Source organism: Lottia gigantea, assembly GCF_000327385.1.
Source record: "Lottia gigantea unplaced genomic scaffold LOTGIsca_128, whole genome shotgun sequence".
Taxonomy (NCBI): domain Eukaryota; kingdom Metazoa; phylum Mollusca; class Gastropoda; family Lottiidae; genus Lottia; species Lottia gigantea.
In genome coordinates this window covers 452,069-467,124 of record NW_008707390.1, presented here as the reverse complement: position 1 = coordinate 467,124, position 15,056 = coordinate 452,069, and the positions used below count along the sequence as shown (strand labels likewise).

Here is a 15,056-nt window from a genome sequence, read left to right as displayed (position 1 = left end):
ACTGTTGTCAGTGTTGCATGGAAGAACATACTGAGGTGTGTGAAGAAAGATATATTATATATTTATACAAAGATACACGTCCACTAGGCCCAGCACCCAATTTAACAAATCAAGACTGAATATGCCTTTGTTTCCCCATTTATGTCCTTAATCTTGAATATGAAATACTGTTTGATATCCTCACTATTTGGGTGGCTCTGCTGGCCCACTGTCGCTTACAAATGCATATTTGCATTTACACATCCCTAAAAGTTACAGAAGGCTAAGAATGGGTCATAAAAATGTTTCGTAGCACTCTTAGTTTGTGGTTCCTAAATATATATAAATTCTTAGACGTATTTGTATATCATAGGCTGCTTATAATATCTTTGCGATAGCTACATCTTAAAAGTTTTAGTGGAATTGGAAGACCAACATCTGACTGAAAACTAGAATGAAACAAATCTATATCATCAGTGTCCTCAACAAAAAACAAAAATTCTAAAAAAGCTCTTTACAATCCCTTTAACCTCTTCTCAAAACTAAGACATGCATGACTTTCTAAGATAAATATACATTACATAAGCAGAAGTTAATTGACATGGAAATCCCCATTCATCATTGAATTGAATTTCATCTCATTATGTATCATCATAACTCAGTATTTAACATGCACACAAATTGTCTTCTCAGTTACATGCGATTGATAAATTTTCTCTATGAATTTGGTCAAGTGAGGAGTAAGTTGGTTTCCCTCCAAGATATTTCGTATAGATGATAATATTTCTTTGATATATATTTATTACACACAAAATAGGGGTCAATGAAAAGACTATCCTAGATAGAAGTCATCTTTTTCATATTATTTTTAAACTTTTGAGCTCAAGTCCAAAACCCCTTTGATAAGATCTAATACAATACACAATCTCTATCTTCATTTGGATTTGTCAACTCTGCAACCCTTTCAGACAGTCAATATAACTAAAGTTATTAAACTCTTCTCTGTTGTTGGGTATTAACCATTATGATTATGTATCTGAAGAGAAAAAAAAGTTTGATTTCTATTCATGAACCTAAGGAATGATCTAAGAATTGACCCTTAAAAAAGAAGTAAATCAAGGCCAAAAGGATAAATATATTTATTTAGTTATATTTATCTAAGGAATAACCTCCTTAGATAAACCAGATTAAAGATTATCATTTAATCTTTCAATATATCCTCTTCCACTTCAAATTTATCTATAAGATTATGTTTGAGGTTGACAGGTAGCAAGCCCTAGTCAGGATGTAGGAAGAGTTGATTTTGATGCATTGTTTAATTTGAATGAAGAAGTTATAAATTAATTTAAGAGATTGTAAAGAAGTTTTCTAGATTTTTTATGTGTATCAGGGACACTGATGGCATTAATTTGCACCATTCCAGTTTCCAGTCAGAAATTTGTTCTTGCAATTCCCATAAAAATAAGTTTTTGGTGAAGACACTAGTCATGAAATATGCTTGTATCGCATAAAAGGAGGTTTTAGTGATGTCATCAAACACTTAGAAAAACCTTTTAACAGTCCCTTAAAATAACTTATGTATTATTCTTTACATCATGAACCTTTCTTTATAATGAAACTGTGTTAGATTACTTGAAATGGATATGCATACCCCTTGTTATAAGTAGGTCATAACACTGCAAATATTTAAGACATATAGGAAAGTATAATGAAATCAGTTGACAGTCTTTATCCTAGGGCTATACAAACAGGTTATCTCATGTTTTGCATGACTGCATGTAGTTATAACTTTATGTGGATTCAATTTAACTTATAAAAGTTTACTTGATTTAGAAATCATATGAAATCATAAAAGAAAAATCCAATTCAATTGATTTTGTTATTGTTTTTTCAAACAAATTTTGTTAATAACAAAGTTTGTAGCTATTTTAAAGTATTAAATTTAAACAATATGATTAAACCTAATATAATTGTTTATAGTGGTTAGTGGAGGTCTTAAGTACTTGAATATTAAAATGACTAATATCCTGTGATAGTGTAGTAACATTTGTTCTGAATATCTGTATCACTCAGCTGATAGGGCACCAACCTACTTGGTCAATCAGCTGATAATCTTGTTGTTGAGGAAAAAAGAGGTCAAAGGGGTCAAAAACCTAAAACATTAAAGTGATCTAGTTGTCTAAAAAATTGTTATAAAGCAAAAGTTATATATCTTAAAAATCTCTTGTGGGTTTTGATATCCTAATGCAAAATCTAGCCATTGACACTTAATGGCATTTATTGACATTCTTATTTGCAACATTGATAATATCTGCAGTTTCCTTGTATTTCATTCAATTTACGGAGAAATAATATGAATGTTATGTCAAATATGCCCAGAATTATATTAAACTTAATATCTCTAATATTCAGATGATAATCTAGATATTTTCTGGGAAAATTTCTTTCCTTCTAAATTATCAGATTAGGTATAATATATTTTACATTAATTCTGATAACCTTGTTTACTGCTCATTTTACAAAAAACAAAACAAGTCGATTTATTGGGACAGTAGCCAAATTGTTCTGATCTAAATACAGCACAAATCTTCTTAGAGAATGGAGACACCTAACCTGTTAACAATGTCCATTTGTTGTTATCTCTACCTAAAAAAAAATCTAATAAATAAAGTTTATAGAGTTCACTTGAAAGTTATTTGGTTTGTGAGTTGGGGTCAATAGATTTGGGCTGTCAGACATCAAAATGTACATAAACATATTCAATTATATATTGCTTATAGCTGGACAAATATGACACTATCTGTTCCTAGAATGGATATAAGAATGGGATATCAGCATGATTAGGGCCAGACATAAAATATCACATTTTATGGGAGTTGCTCTGATCCATTTTTGGATCGCTTCTTCTTATTATAGTTTTGGGAAATCTGAATCATTAATGAATCCATCAAGCCTCATACTAAAAATTTTCTTCTATGGTTTTTCTATATTTTCTCATAGTATACATTTTAAGTCAATAATAGACAAACCCTAATTAGCAGCATAATTTTTAAAGAGGGTTTTCTTATTTCAGCATAGAGCAGCTAAAGTAGCCATATTAGGTGGAGATGGCCATGATTTATGTCACAGTACCCATTTTGAGAATTTCAAAAGTAATTTTAAGAAGAGCTATGATACGACTGAAGAAGAATTAAAGAGATTCAAGATATTTTGTGAAAATATGAAGAAAGCCAGAAAATTACAAGATGTTGAGAAGGGAACAGCCAAATATGGTCCAACTATTTTTGCTGATTTGACAGGTATCTGATTAAACCTTTAATTAAACTTGTTTTGATAACCAATATCATCTTTGCTAGATGTACCACCACCTAAAGAATAAGCAGGAATAAGAGTTTCAGTGTCTGTAATGAAAGATTATATGTTGCAAAATGATAGCTTGAAGCAATTTGCCAGATTCCTGAAAGGGAAATAATTGGAGATATCTGATTGTCTGAACAATGACCTAATTTTTATATTACAGAGGATGAATTCGGAGTGAGATTAAATTCTAAACCCTGGGATTTAAGTATCAGACCTAAAGATAATGCAGTTATTCCTCAAGATCCTGCACCTAAAGCTTGGGACTGGAGAGATCATGGTGTTGTCACTCCAGTTAAAAATCAGGTCAGTTACACTTGGAAATTATTTGTTCACCTTAAGTTTATCTTAGTGCCAGAGGGATGTACAGTCATGATCTTGAATTTTAAATGATGGTTTTGATAATTACATTTTAGTGGATAAAACTTATTTCCCTTTGAATATTGTATAAATATCTGTAATGTAAATGTATTTTTTTGTTTTGAGTTAAAATAAAATTGAGGTTGTCCTGTAGGCAGGAATGTGTGTTTTTGATACATGAGGTCCTGAATAAAAATGTTTTTTATTAATAGGGAAGTTGTGGATCTTGTTGGGCGTTCTCTACAACTGGTAATGTAGAGGGACAATGGGCTATTAAAAAACAGAAATTAGTCTCACTATCAGAACAAGGTCAGTTGAAATTTACAATAAACACATCTTTGTAATCCATGGTATCATATATGTATTGAGGGATTTCTATATTTGAAGAATGGAAAGAATTTTTTATTGGAGAAGGGTGATATACACAAGCCTCCTTCCAATTCAATAAAACCTTGTTTATACACAAAAAGGCTTGTCTTACTAATTGACAATTGATAGTTACTTTCTCGACCATTACCATTGTCCATCATCTGTTGCTCCCTGTTGAAAAAATTTACCAGATGATGAGGATCACTATTTTGTTCCTTTAAATTATTTCTTTACATTTTTTTTGTTTCTTCTTCTAGAACTAGTTGATTGTGATAAAGTAGATCAAGGCTGTAATGGTGGCCTCCCTTCACAGGCTTATGATGCTATCATGAAACTGGGTAGGTATTGAGACTGGTTGTAAACGTAGCAAACAGTGTAACAGTATGACAATCTATTCAAAACATATAATTTGTCTATCGTGCAAATTGCTTAGATCATGAGATATCTTGGAAGTTATCTAAGCTTGGAAATTTCCTTTGTAAAAGTTGAAATATCAACAAGTATCAAAACATAAGATCTAATGGAGACCAAACTCTTGACATGGACATAAATATCAAATTTTGAAATTTTTCTTCTGTAAAACAGGTGGTTTAGAAACAGAGAAAGAATATGGTTATAAGGGATATGATGAGAAATGTTTCTTCAAGAAATCTGATGTTGCTGCTAAAATCAATGGTTCTGTGAAGATTTCAGAAAATGAAGATGGTTTGTCTGTTAATATATAGCTGTGACTTGAGAAAAAATAGTTCAATTTCATAACAAAACATGAACACATGTAGTCCACTTATTTGTGGATTCTGTTTAAGTTATGATGAAATCCTTGTAGTATTTTTTCTATTTCTTTCTAAAACTATAGTTGCCCTTATTTATGTTTTGAATTTTAATATGCACCAAGAACAATGTCTTAGTCTGACTAAAGCTGACACAATCATTCAAACTTTGTGAAGGAATTCTTGAAAAGACAAAATATCAGTTCCCAGTAGCTTACTTTGTGTCTAGTTCATTGTTCATTCATACAAAATTGTTGGAAAACTTTGTTGACGATATTCTTTTTGGTATATCAATTTCCCGTTAAGTTTTTCTACTGAATATTATAACTGATTAATATTTTATATATAGATATGGCAGCATGGTTAGCTAAGAATGGTCCTATTTCTATTGGTATTAATGCCTTTGCTATGCAGGTTAGTACAAGATTACCGTTAATTAAGACTTTTTTTTAGATGTCAGTTTTCATTTATTCTCCTTAATTATTACATGAATATCTACACTAAACATTTTACAATATTTCTTCATTCAATCTGCTGATATAGTCTTCCTAGACCAGCAAACACTAGATTTGCACTCGAGTACCTGGGTATTTGCCGTAGTAGTACTGTATAGCTGCTTATTCAAACATTTTTGATGATTAAGTAGTATAATTAAAAGGCTATAACACGTTATTTTGATTATTCCTAGTTTTACATGGGAGGTATAGCTCATCCATGGAAGATATTCTGTAACCCTAAAAAACTAGATCATGGTGTGTTGATAGTTGGTTATGGTGTTGGTAAGTCTCTTTGTCCTTTATTTTCTTTGAAAGGATCTCTCAGGCACAGATATTATTAGGGCTATATATGAGATACATGTAATGCCAACTTATCAACTTGAATATTAGGCTAAGGAAAGCCAGTTATTGAAATCATGTTTTCTTTTGTGGTATTGAAATTTACCATACCTGGGCACTTTATATATAATTTTGCGCATTTAATTTCCTCACAAGGAAATATTTCATTCACAATCATGACAAGCCTTTACACAAAACATTATAATTATGTAATCGTTTTTCTCATTTACTTTACAATGTAACATTTCATTTCTTTCAAAGTTAATTTATTAAAGAAATATGCGTTGTATTAAAGTGTCATTCCAAGAAACACAGATTTAATCATATATCTCATTACATTTCAGAAGGCAGTAAACCCTATTGGATAATCAAGAACAGTTGGGGAGAAAGTTGGGGTGAGAAGGGATATTATTTGTTGTATAGAGGAGGTGGTGTTTGTGGTGTTAACACAATGTGTACCTCCGCTACAGTTCCTTAATTAACATATTTAATAACTTCATGCCTTCAAAATGTGATATACAAGTTGTAAATATTGATGATTTTTTTTTTATAGTTTGATCATTTATAATTGAAATTACTGCTCATCAGGCCCCAGTTTTTTTAATTTATTTTTATTTGAATCATCTAATCTTTTTTCAAATTATTTTTTCGTCAGCCCCCCACCTTATTTGTATTATTTTGCTGTAGAAATTTGTTTTGCTCATTACCCCAAAAAGAATCTCTATTAAACATCTGTACTATATATAACAAGTTTGATAATAAAAATATATTCATAGTTGTCATTCAATCATTTAAAAACTTGATTAGGGGATTAATAAAAGTAGTAATGCAATTATGCTCTCTATAGAGCTAGTTATGGGTCATTGGGAATATTTCACAATTGCAAGCTAATATACTCAGTTTCATTAACCAAGCTGACCTAAGCTTCAAAATGGTCAGCTCACCGAGGTTACACTTCACTTCATTATGCCAATATCAGGCCACTGTTTCCAAAAAGGTTACATTAGATTTGTGTATTGTGTAACATAAGTCAAGGTAGTCCAGTTTTGTGTGGAGATTTGACTATTTCTCCAAAGGCTCAATTCCATGCTAATAGTTGAAATAATAAAAGGGAAATCACTCCACTTTGTCACAAATTAAAACTAATTGAGCTCTTATGCGATATCCAGTACCAAAAATGTTTGATGTTGAACAAGCAGTAACAGCACATTTAACTTGGCATTGCAGAGAGAAAAGTGTTGGATGAATTCTATTGCATCCTTCCAACATTCAGTGATTTTAGGGTATGTCAACACAGTGCCTGTCTAAATAAAAACACAAATCTAGGTACTGTTAGAATCTTATTACCAACAACAGTTACTCATTAATTTTAAACAAACAGCACAATATATATTATATAACAAAAAAACATATTCCTTTAAAAAATTCTAATTCTGTAATGAACTTCACCACTTAATTGTAGGTCTAAAATAAGGGCAAGGACCCGTAAGATCATTTACAAAATGGACAAGACAAAACACAATGTAAAATATTAATGAAAATATCTACTGTGGGCCAGTATTAAATACATTTTGTAACTTAAATCTTAATAATAATATTGATATATATATAATAATAACCATATTATATTCTTGTAAAGGTTCCTGTACCTAAGTTATGTCTACAACCTATTTTAAACAGAAAAAAAATCACATCATTGCCCATAGAAAAGAATAATTTGATATACTGGCCCACGAGCTACCAATAAGGGATATTAACAATTACGTATTAAAAATAGTACTAAAATAGTGCTGCAAATTGATTGAGAATGAAGCTATGAGTAAATGAGGATATACAATGATCTAGAATGATTTAATATTATCATATAATACAACACTGGTTTCAATTGTTAATTTGTTCTATCTTGTACCTAGCTTACTAACATTTACATCTTTTGTTTGTTACTGTAATTACAATCATAAAAGATGGCCTTTTTTCTTGAAAACATTCCTTAGGTTTATACATTTATAGTATTTCAGATTGACATTGAAATTAAAGAGAAACCTTTTCTTGAACATGTGGTTTAGTTCATAGAATATAACACCTAGCAAGTTCCTCTGTTTATATGATGAGTTGAAATAGAACAGAAAAGTTGTATAATATGATAACATTAATATGAATATGAATGAATCATAAAAACAAATGATATCAATATTAGTAATGTTTATTTGGACTGTCCACTGCTGCCTCCAGTACCACTAGAATTGTTGGTGTTATTGTATTGTCCATACCATTGACTATAGTCTGGTACACTACTAGTACTACTTCCAGAGCCTTGATAACCTTGCCAATAATTCTGATTGCCCCATCCTGATCCCCAGCCCTGGTTATATCCTCCTGATCCTGACTGATTGTAACCTCCCCACTGAAATATAAAATCAATAATTTAGACATACCGTAAATTCTAAAATTCTATAATTACTGATAAAACTTGACTGTTTTCATCCAGTAATTTCTCAACTGAGCAATGTTGATATTCTGTAAAAATAGGCCCATGCTGCTGTCATGGCTAAATTTCCCTCAGACACAGATTCAGCCTATCCAAGTCCAATTTAAGGCATACAGGTCAATAAAAACTCAAAACTCTGGAATTTAGTCCATTTACTTTCACTTCAAATTGATCATCAATGGAATTACTTTGTTATTTACTTATAGTAGCTGAGATAATAAAATACATATAAAAAAATATTTGAAATACTTACACCACCACCATAGCCTTGTCCCCATCCTTGGTTGCCCCAGCCCTGGTTTCCCCAGCCCTGGTTTCCCCAACCCTGATTTTTACCCCAATTGCTGCCTGAATAACCAGAGTTCTGAAAATAAAACCAATCAATAGTAAAGTAACTGTTCATGTGATCTAGATTTGAATTGATCTTAGGAAAAAAACTCCTTTTATTTAATGTGATTTCAAGACAAAACTTAGTTAAGTCAACAACTGTTTCATAATGCTGAACCTAGTCAGTTCTCCCCTTTACCTGATAGTTAATAAGAACATAATTTATTTTATACTTACTCTGTCATATTTTCCACCACTACTTCTATTTCTATCATAGCGATCATTTCTATAACCACCTATAGTGCAGGAAATTTCTCAATTAGAAATATGGATCTCTGTCAATGCGACACATTAGACACACTTTCAGTGATCAAAATTTTTACGTAAGTTATAGACATTTTGACATTCTTTCAATTTTAGTAATAATAATAAAGTGATGTAGATAACAATAATGATCTCGCTTCTTTTGAAAGATTTTTGCTTATTCCTACATAAGAAAGTCATCTACATTTCAAAAGTCTTTAAACCATCTAAGTTTTTTTTATATTTTATATTGCATACATTGCAGCACAACAAGATCTATCAGCTATTCTCAAGCTGTGAAATATGAAAGCATCTCACCTCCTCCGTAACCTGAGTTATAACCACCATATCCTCCACTATGTCTATCATAACCTTTAGATCTATAATCTCTATATCCACCACTATTACGATTATAACGATCATTACGATAGTCTCGATTATCTCGACCTATAGAGGTAATATAACAAGCTTATTATCTATTTCTTTACTCAATATAATTAATATACATAATTATAATCTTTTGTTTATTTCTGCAAGTTTGATAAGAAAATAATTCTCCTTGAACAGTTACAAAGAATAGAGTATTTCAAGGTCTATGATATTTTTCAATGTATTCTATAGTCTACTCGATGCTCAATGAATAGCATAGTTGACATCTTTAATCTTGTGACACATTTTGCCATCTATACTTACAGAGCTGAAACAAAACTTTATTAGTAAAATATTCAAATATTGTTCTTATATTCATAAGTCCTCAACTAATTTTAATAAAAATTATTGTGAAAATAAGATAACATTGTGTATACTTGCTTACTTTCTCTGTAGAAATAAATCCATAGTTTTCACTTGATAATGAGGTAAATTTAAGGTTTTAATCAGGTTACATATATAATAATCATGATATTTTTTTCATTAATTTCAATAACAAAGTGTGAAATAAAGACTCATGAACCAAACCAGACAAGTTTATTGAACAGTGGTCATTTCTGTTAAGATTCTATGCTTGGACTTGATTACATTGCACCCATTCCTTTTTGTTTTGCTTTAAATGTTGTATTAGGTTAAATTCTTTAACTGAAGTAATGATAAGGAGATTAAACCATCTTTAATCTATTAATCTGTCTTGTATGATTTCCTTTTAGCGACACATAATGCTCATAGTGCTCCAACCATTTACATTTTGCATGAAAGTTAAAAGTAACATTGGAATAATGTTCACATATGAGCTTAGACATAATTATCAGTTATTTCAATCGACTGTTTTAAGAAAATAGATTTTGTCCTGGGGAGACATAGAATATGGGTCTTGTCCAGTTTGGTTCAATCTGTAAGCTTATATTCAATATTGAGTTAAGATAACAAGTCTTGAAGCCACCATACCTGACCATCTATCACTTCCTCTCCAGCGCCGTTCAGGATTAGCTGCTAGTCCTTCCTTACGGTACACTTCAGTTAGTTTCTCTGCCTCTTCTTTATTCAAGTCTACAAACTCTACTGCATCAAACAGTTGACCTTCTTCAGGCAGAGTGAAATTAGCTGAAATTCAGATATAATATGATAAAATATCTAGACATGAATGGTCTCTGAAATCACTCAAATAGATGAAGATTCCAGACACCCAATATAAAAGCCCTAATGATTAGATTAACTACAAGAATAAAGAGGAAACAGAACCCTCAGGTTACTGGCTACTTGCCCTACCTTTCATATCAAGAACTGCTTTTTCAGGTATATCTTTTCCTTCCTCTTTTTCTCTTTGGGCAATACGGCTTTTAAAATCCTCATCCGATGGCAATATTACTACAGCTTTACGTTGAAATCCTTCAAATGGTTGCATTTTACGCCTTCTGGCAGAGCCATACACATTTGTCTAACATATCAACAAAGAAGATTTTTATTAATTGGCCTTCAAGGCATATAAATTAATTCTTTAAATCTGCAACATACTTCAATAATATTACATTAACATCTTCATTTTATCCTAGCACTTACCTTTTTAAAGGAAAATTTCAAGTTGTGATCTAACATTCATTTTGATTTTTAACAATATTCGTTTTAGAAGTCAATTACAAGTTCAATATCGATTGCATATTTCAAGATGATATTTTCTATATTATCAATGTCCTATTGTCCTTCCTAGTAAATCTACTCTCTATTCTATATGACTCAAATATACATGTACATGTATCACACATTTGAATGATGGACAAAATAATATTTAATAATGTACAAATACTCCATATCTATATTACAACTGATTTACTTCCTACTTTCAATTTGCTCATATAATTTAAATTTCTAAGCTTCATTCCTCCATATATAATTATTTCATGTTATTGCTGCCACTAAGATCTGTGTAACCATTTTATTTAGCCAAGCATTTACTTTTCCCATCCATATTTTGTATTAAATATTACATACTCAATAACACCATTTAAAGAATAGAGAGCAAATTCACCAAAAAGGACCATGATCACAAACTCATCTGTTACTGATATTCAAATTATTTACATATAAAACAAACTTTAAAATTTTCATTAACAAACGTCTTCAATACATTACATTTGACTGAAACATCACCTGGATGATCAGTTTGTTGATATTATTTCGTTAAGATTCTCTCGTGAATGGTCAACATACCTGGTTTAATCTTGATATCATCATGGATGCTAGCACTAACATAGAATCTTACCTTTCCTATACTTACCTTCTTAGTTTCCTGACTCAGTTTACTTACCTCTACCAGGTCTTCCTTATAGTTGAATTCTTTGAAGTTTTCTGATCTCATATATATGTTACTTTAACCGAGTATGGATATAATTAAAAAGCAAGAAACATGCACTACAAGACAAAGATCTTTACCTGATCTAGAATATAATTGCGTTTTTTACGAGCAGCTATTTCAATAGCTCTATTTAAACATTTGGTAGCCATATCAATCAATACGTCCCATCTTCCTGTATAGTTGCGTTTTCTCGGTAACCCCATTACCTAAAAGAAACCATATCATTCTTAAGCCAAACAGCTTTAAAGCTTTGTAGATTCATTTTTCTTAGTCAGCATTGCATTTACCAGATCACTTGCATGAACCCCTTTTCTGTTAAGTTTACATTGTGTTCACTGATTTCATCATTAATTATGGATAAGATAAATTCAATAACAAAATATTTTCAAATTGTTAATATGGTGCTCAATATTTCAATTGTCTAGTAATATAGAATTATGACAACCAAACCTGAGTAACAACATGATTCAGGTTCTGTTGTAACATTTTTTTATGATAAATTCAATATTCCCTCATATCACTATATGTTATTTAAGACTGATAACACTAATACACACCTTCATTTTATCAATTACATTATTAGTACCGAGCATGTTGAATTTTTTATCTGGATTAGATTCAGCATGTTTAGTTGCCCAGGTTGTTTTTCCAGCACCTGGTAATCCTACCATCATTATCATCTACAATACAATACAACCATCATGTACACTTAATCATTATTAAACAAGGCATAACTCACATTATTCATCTTTATAACTGATACATGCTTTAACAGTCTAAATGCAATAATCAAACTATTCACTAATATACTAATAATCTGGCTTTAAATTTTCATGATAAATATTTCACCTCAGTTAAAAGCACATCAAATAATTTGATTCCTAAAAAAGCAATTTAGAAGGTTTGCTTTTACCTCACAATCTTCTTTTTTAGCAGGTGGTACAGCTCCTCGAACTCTTTCTTCTTGTGGTACAGCTTCCACAAACATATATCCTTCTTTTAATGGAAAGAATGGTTCTTCCTGAAAAATCAATTCATAGTCTCAATAAATATGTCTTTCTTGTGATTCACCTATTTCAATTCCAAGGTAAGACTAGGTGGGGACAATATTGGTCAATTAAGAGTTTGGGGATATTCCAAAGTGGTTTTTATTTAACACGATTTTTATGACTATCAACAAATACCCCTAGTAGTAAATGAATAAAAAAAAATAGTATCAATATTACCCTCTTTCCAAAGTTGCACTCATACTCTGTATTTTTAGTAAGAATATGTGGATATATAGCTTTTTCTTCTAATGTAGCCTTTTCTATTTCATAACAAGTACCAAGGTCCTCTCCATTTTTAGAATAAGAAATAATAGCTGGCTCACTCTCCAAATCCTGTAATAGAATTGATAACAATAAAACAAATGATTTGAAGGGATAAAAGTATAAATGGATAACTTTTTTGAAATTGGGTACATAAATTTATTTTTCGTCAATAATCTGATCATATTTAACAATATTCCTCTCTGTCTTTCCTCCAATTTATCAAAATGGTAATAAAAGAATAATCCTTACTAAATAAGCTGTAATAACATCTCCTTGAGTGAATGTCTGACCATAATCTATAAATTCACAATTTGTTGAAGCTTTGCCTGTACCTCCAAAACCATATGAAAATGGCTCTTCACCTGTAACAAATAGTATAAAGATGCAAAAGCTACACTTTATTTCAACGATTTCCAACTCTCCATGTGTTTATTCCAAGTCAATATATCACAAAATGTAGCTTAAGACTGGAAACATGATAAAATTATCAATCCTCACCTAATTGTAGAGAGGTACTATCTGTAGACCAACCAACACGTAAAACATGGGGATTACTTTCTTCTGATGGTAGATGATCAACATTCAAATTTTCCAACAGCTGAAATTTACAAAGAATTTTTATTTTAAGATATTTATTAGCGAAATATTACATTGGCCAAAACAAAATGTCTCTGCATATTGCAGAAAAAACTTATTCCTCTGCATGTGCCAGTCTAGTTCAACATGAGTTGCAAAATGTTCTGTATATCTACATTTGGCTTTGGGATACTTATAGCTTTTTTTTTGATAGCTTTATTGATAAACATACAGAAAATACTTACTTTCACTTCATATGCCACTTTCCCAGTTTTGATACCAAACATCGCTCTGGCTCCAGCCCACATAAAAGCAAATCCTTCCACAGACAATGGCTGAGCTTTAATACCATTAGCATCAACTCTTAGATTCAAGTCACAATTATCTGGAAAAAAAATAGTGGAATTAAAAGGATTGCACCAAAGACATATTACATTGAGTTCTCGCTATCTAAATGTTGAACTGGAATTATTCAGACATAAGTGTAAAGTGAATAGGCTAGATATCGTCTGGTGATCTTCTAAATGGTAGCTTTCGACGATAAGCTATTTTAAGGTCTATTTCTTTTACTTACATCGGTCTATCATGATATCAGTTCCAGTTTCCCACGCCTCATCATCCATTTCAACCTTTCTTCTGGGTGGACTGGGTCTACAAATTCAAATCAGATAAAAGTATGAGGAAAAGTTTAAATAGTCTACTCTAGAAAGACAGCTGTACCAAAACTCAAAATTCTTAAAACAACTTAAAATCGAACATCAATTACCAAAAAGTCAGTTTAAATGCTTTTAGTAATAGGCTTATTGTTACATATTTTCATAATACATATTCTGCATCGATCTAAATTTTCAAAATATTAAAAACATGGAGAATGCTCACCTCCTTTCTCTATCTCTGGATCTTGAACGTCTTTTATCACCAGATCTTGACCTATGTCGATCTCGAGAAGAAGATCGTTTTCTCTTTCTATTACGATCAGATTTCTCATCTAAAAAAAATAAACAGAGAAATTTGATATAAACTGAATTTAGTTATTTATGAAGCTTATTATTCTTGAGTAACTAATGACTCCTTTGAACTTGTGACTTGCTCTTTCAGTCAAAATCAACAGAAGCAACCTTTACCTGTATCATCTGTGGCTTCATCGATAGTCTGATATTCTTCCCCTTCTTGAGGCCCAGAAACTTGTTCACTATTATCTCCATTTTGTGCTGTATCATCTTGCATAGGTTCTTCAGTGCGCTAAAAAAACAAAGATCAAAGCTAATTAACCTGCAGCCTCAGGCCAACCAATATCATGAGGGTCAATCAAAGTTGACCATAAAATGTGATTTGTTCTCAATAAGTAAAAAAATAAATCAGCATACCACTATGGTCATAATCCCACAATTATCTATCCAATATTGAGTTATAACATTATGTTAAAATAATTACCGTAGATTCTTCTGTCTGTTGAGTTGGTTCTGAAGCTGTTTCAGCAGGTTGATTGGCAACTTCAGGTACAGGTTCCTGTACAGGCTCAGAAACTGGTTCTGGCTCCTGCACAGCCTCGGGAACTGGTTCTGGTTGTTGAACTGGCACAGGAACTTGTTC

At 31.2% G+C, this 15,056-nt stretch overlaps 2 protein-coding genes across 2 annotated transcripts; one reads left to right on the top strand and one right to left on the bottom strand.

Annotated features, from left to right (window-relative positions):
• Positions 1–3,199: 3,199 nt before the first annotated feature.
• Positions 3,200–6,149, top strand: LOTGIDRAFT_172186 (hypothetical protein; the record flags this gene model as incomplete). The annotated part of the gene is made up of 8 exons (XM_009048766.1): positions 3,200–3,278; positions 3,500–3,642; positions 3,909–4,005; positions 4,323–4,403; positions 4,651–4,770; positions 5,185–5,249; positions 5,524–5,614; positions 6,016–6,149. 8 exons carry the CDS (start codon positions 3,200–3,202, stop codon positions 6,147–6,149), a joined length of 810 nt encoding a protein of 269 aa, XP_009047014.1.
• Positions 6,150–7,874: 1,725 nt separating this feature from the next.
• LOTGIDRAFT_138642 (hypothetical protein) lies at positions 7,875–13,846 on the bottom strand (the record flags this gene model as incomplete). Its single annotated transcript, XM_009048765.1, has 11 exons — positions 7,875–8,075; positions 8,413–8,523; positions 10,165–10,325; positions 10,491–10,659; positions 11,652–11,780; positions 12,132–12,254; positions 12,488–12,595; positions 12,801–12,956; positions 13,137–13,249; positions 13,386–13,485; positions 13,709–13,846. Coding segments are annotated over 11 exons (1,509 nt in total), but the record flags the coding sequence as incomplete, so codon positions are not given.
• Positions 13,847–15,056: the final 1,210 nt, after the last annotated feature.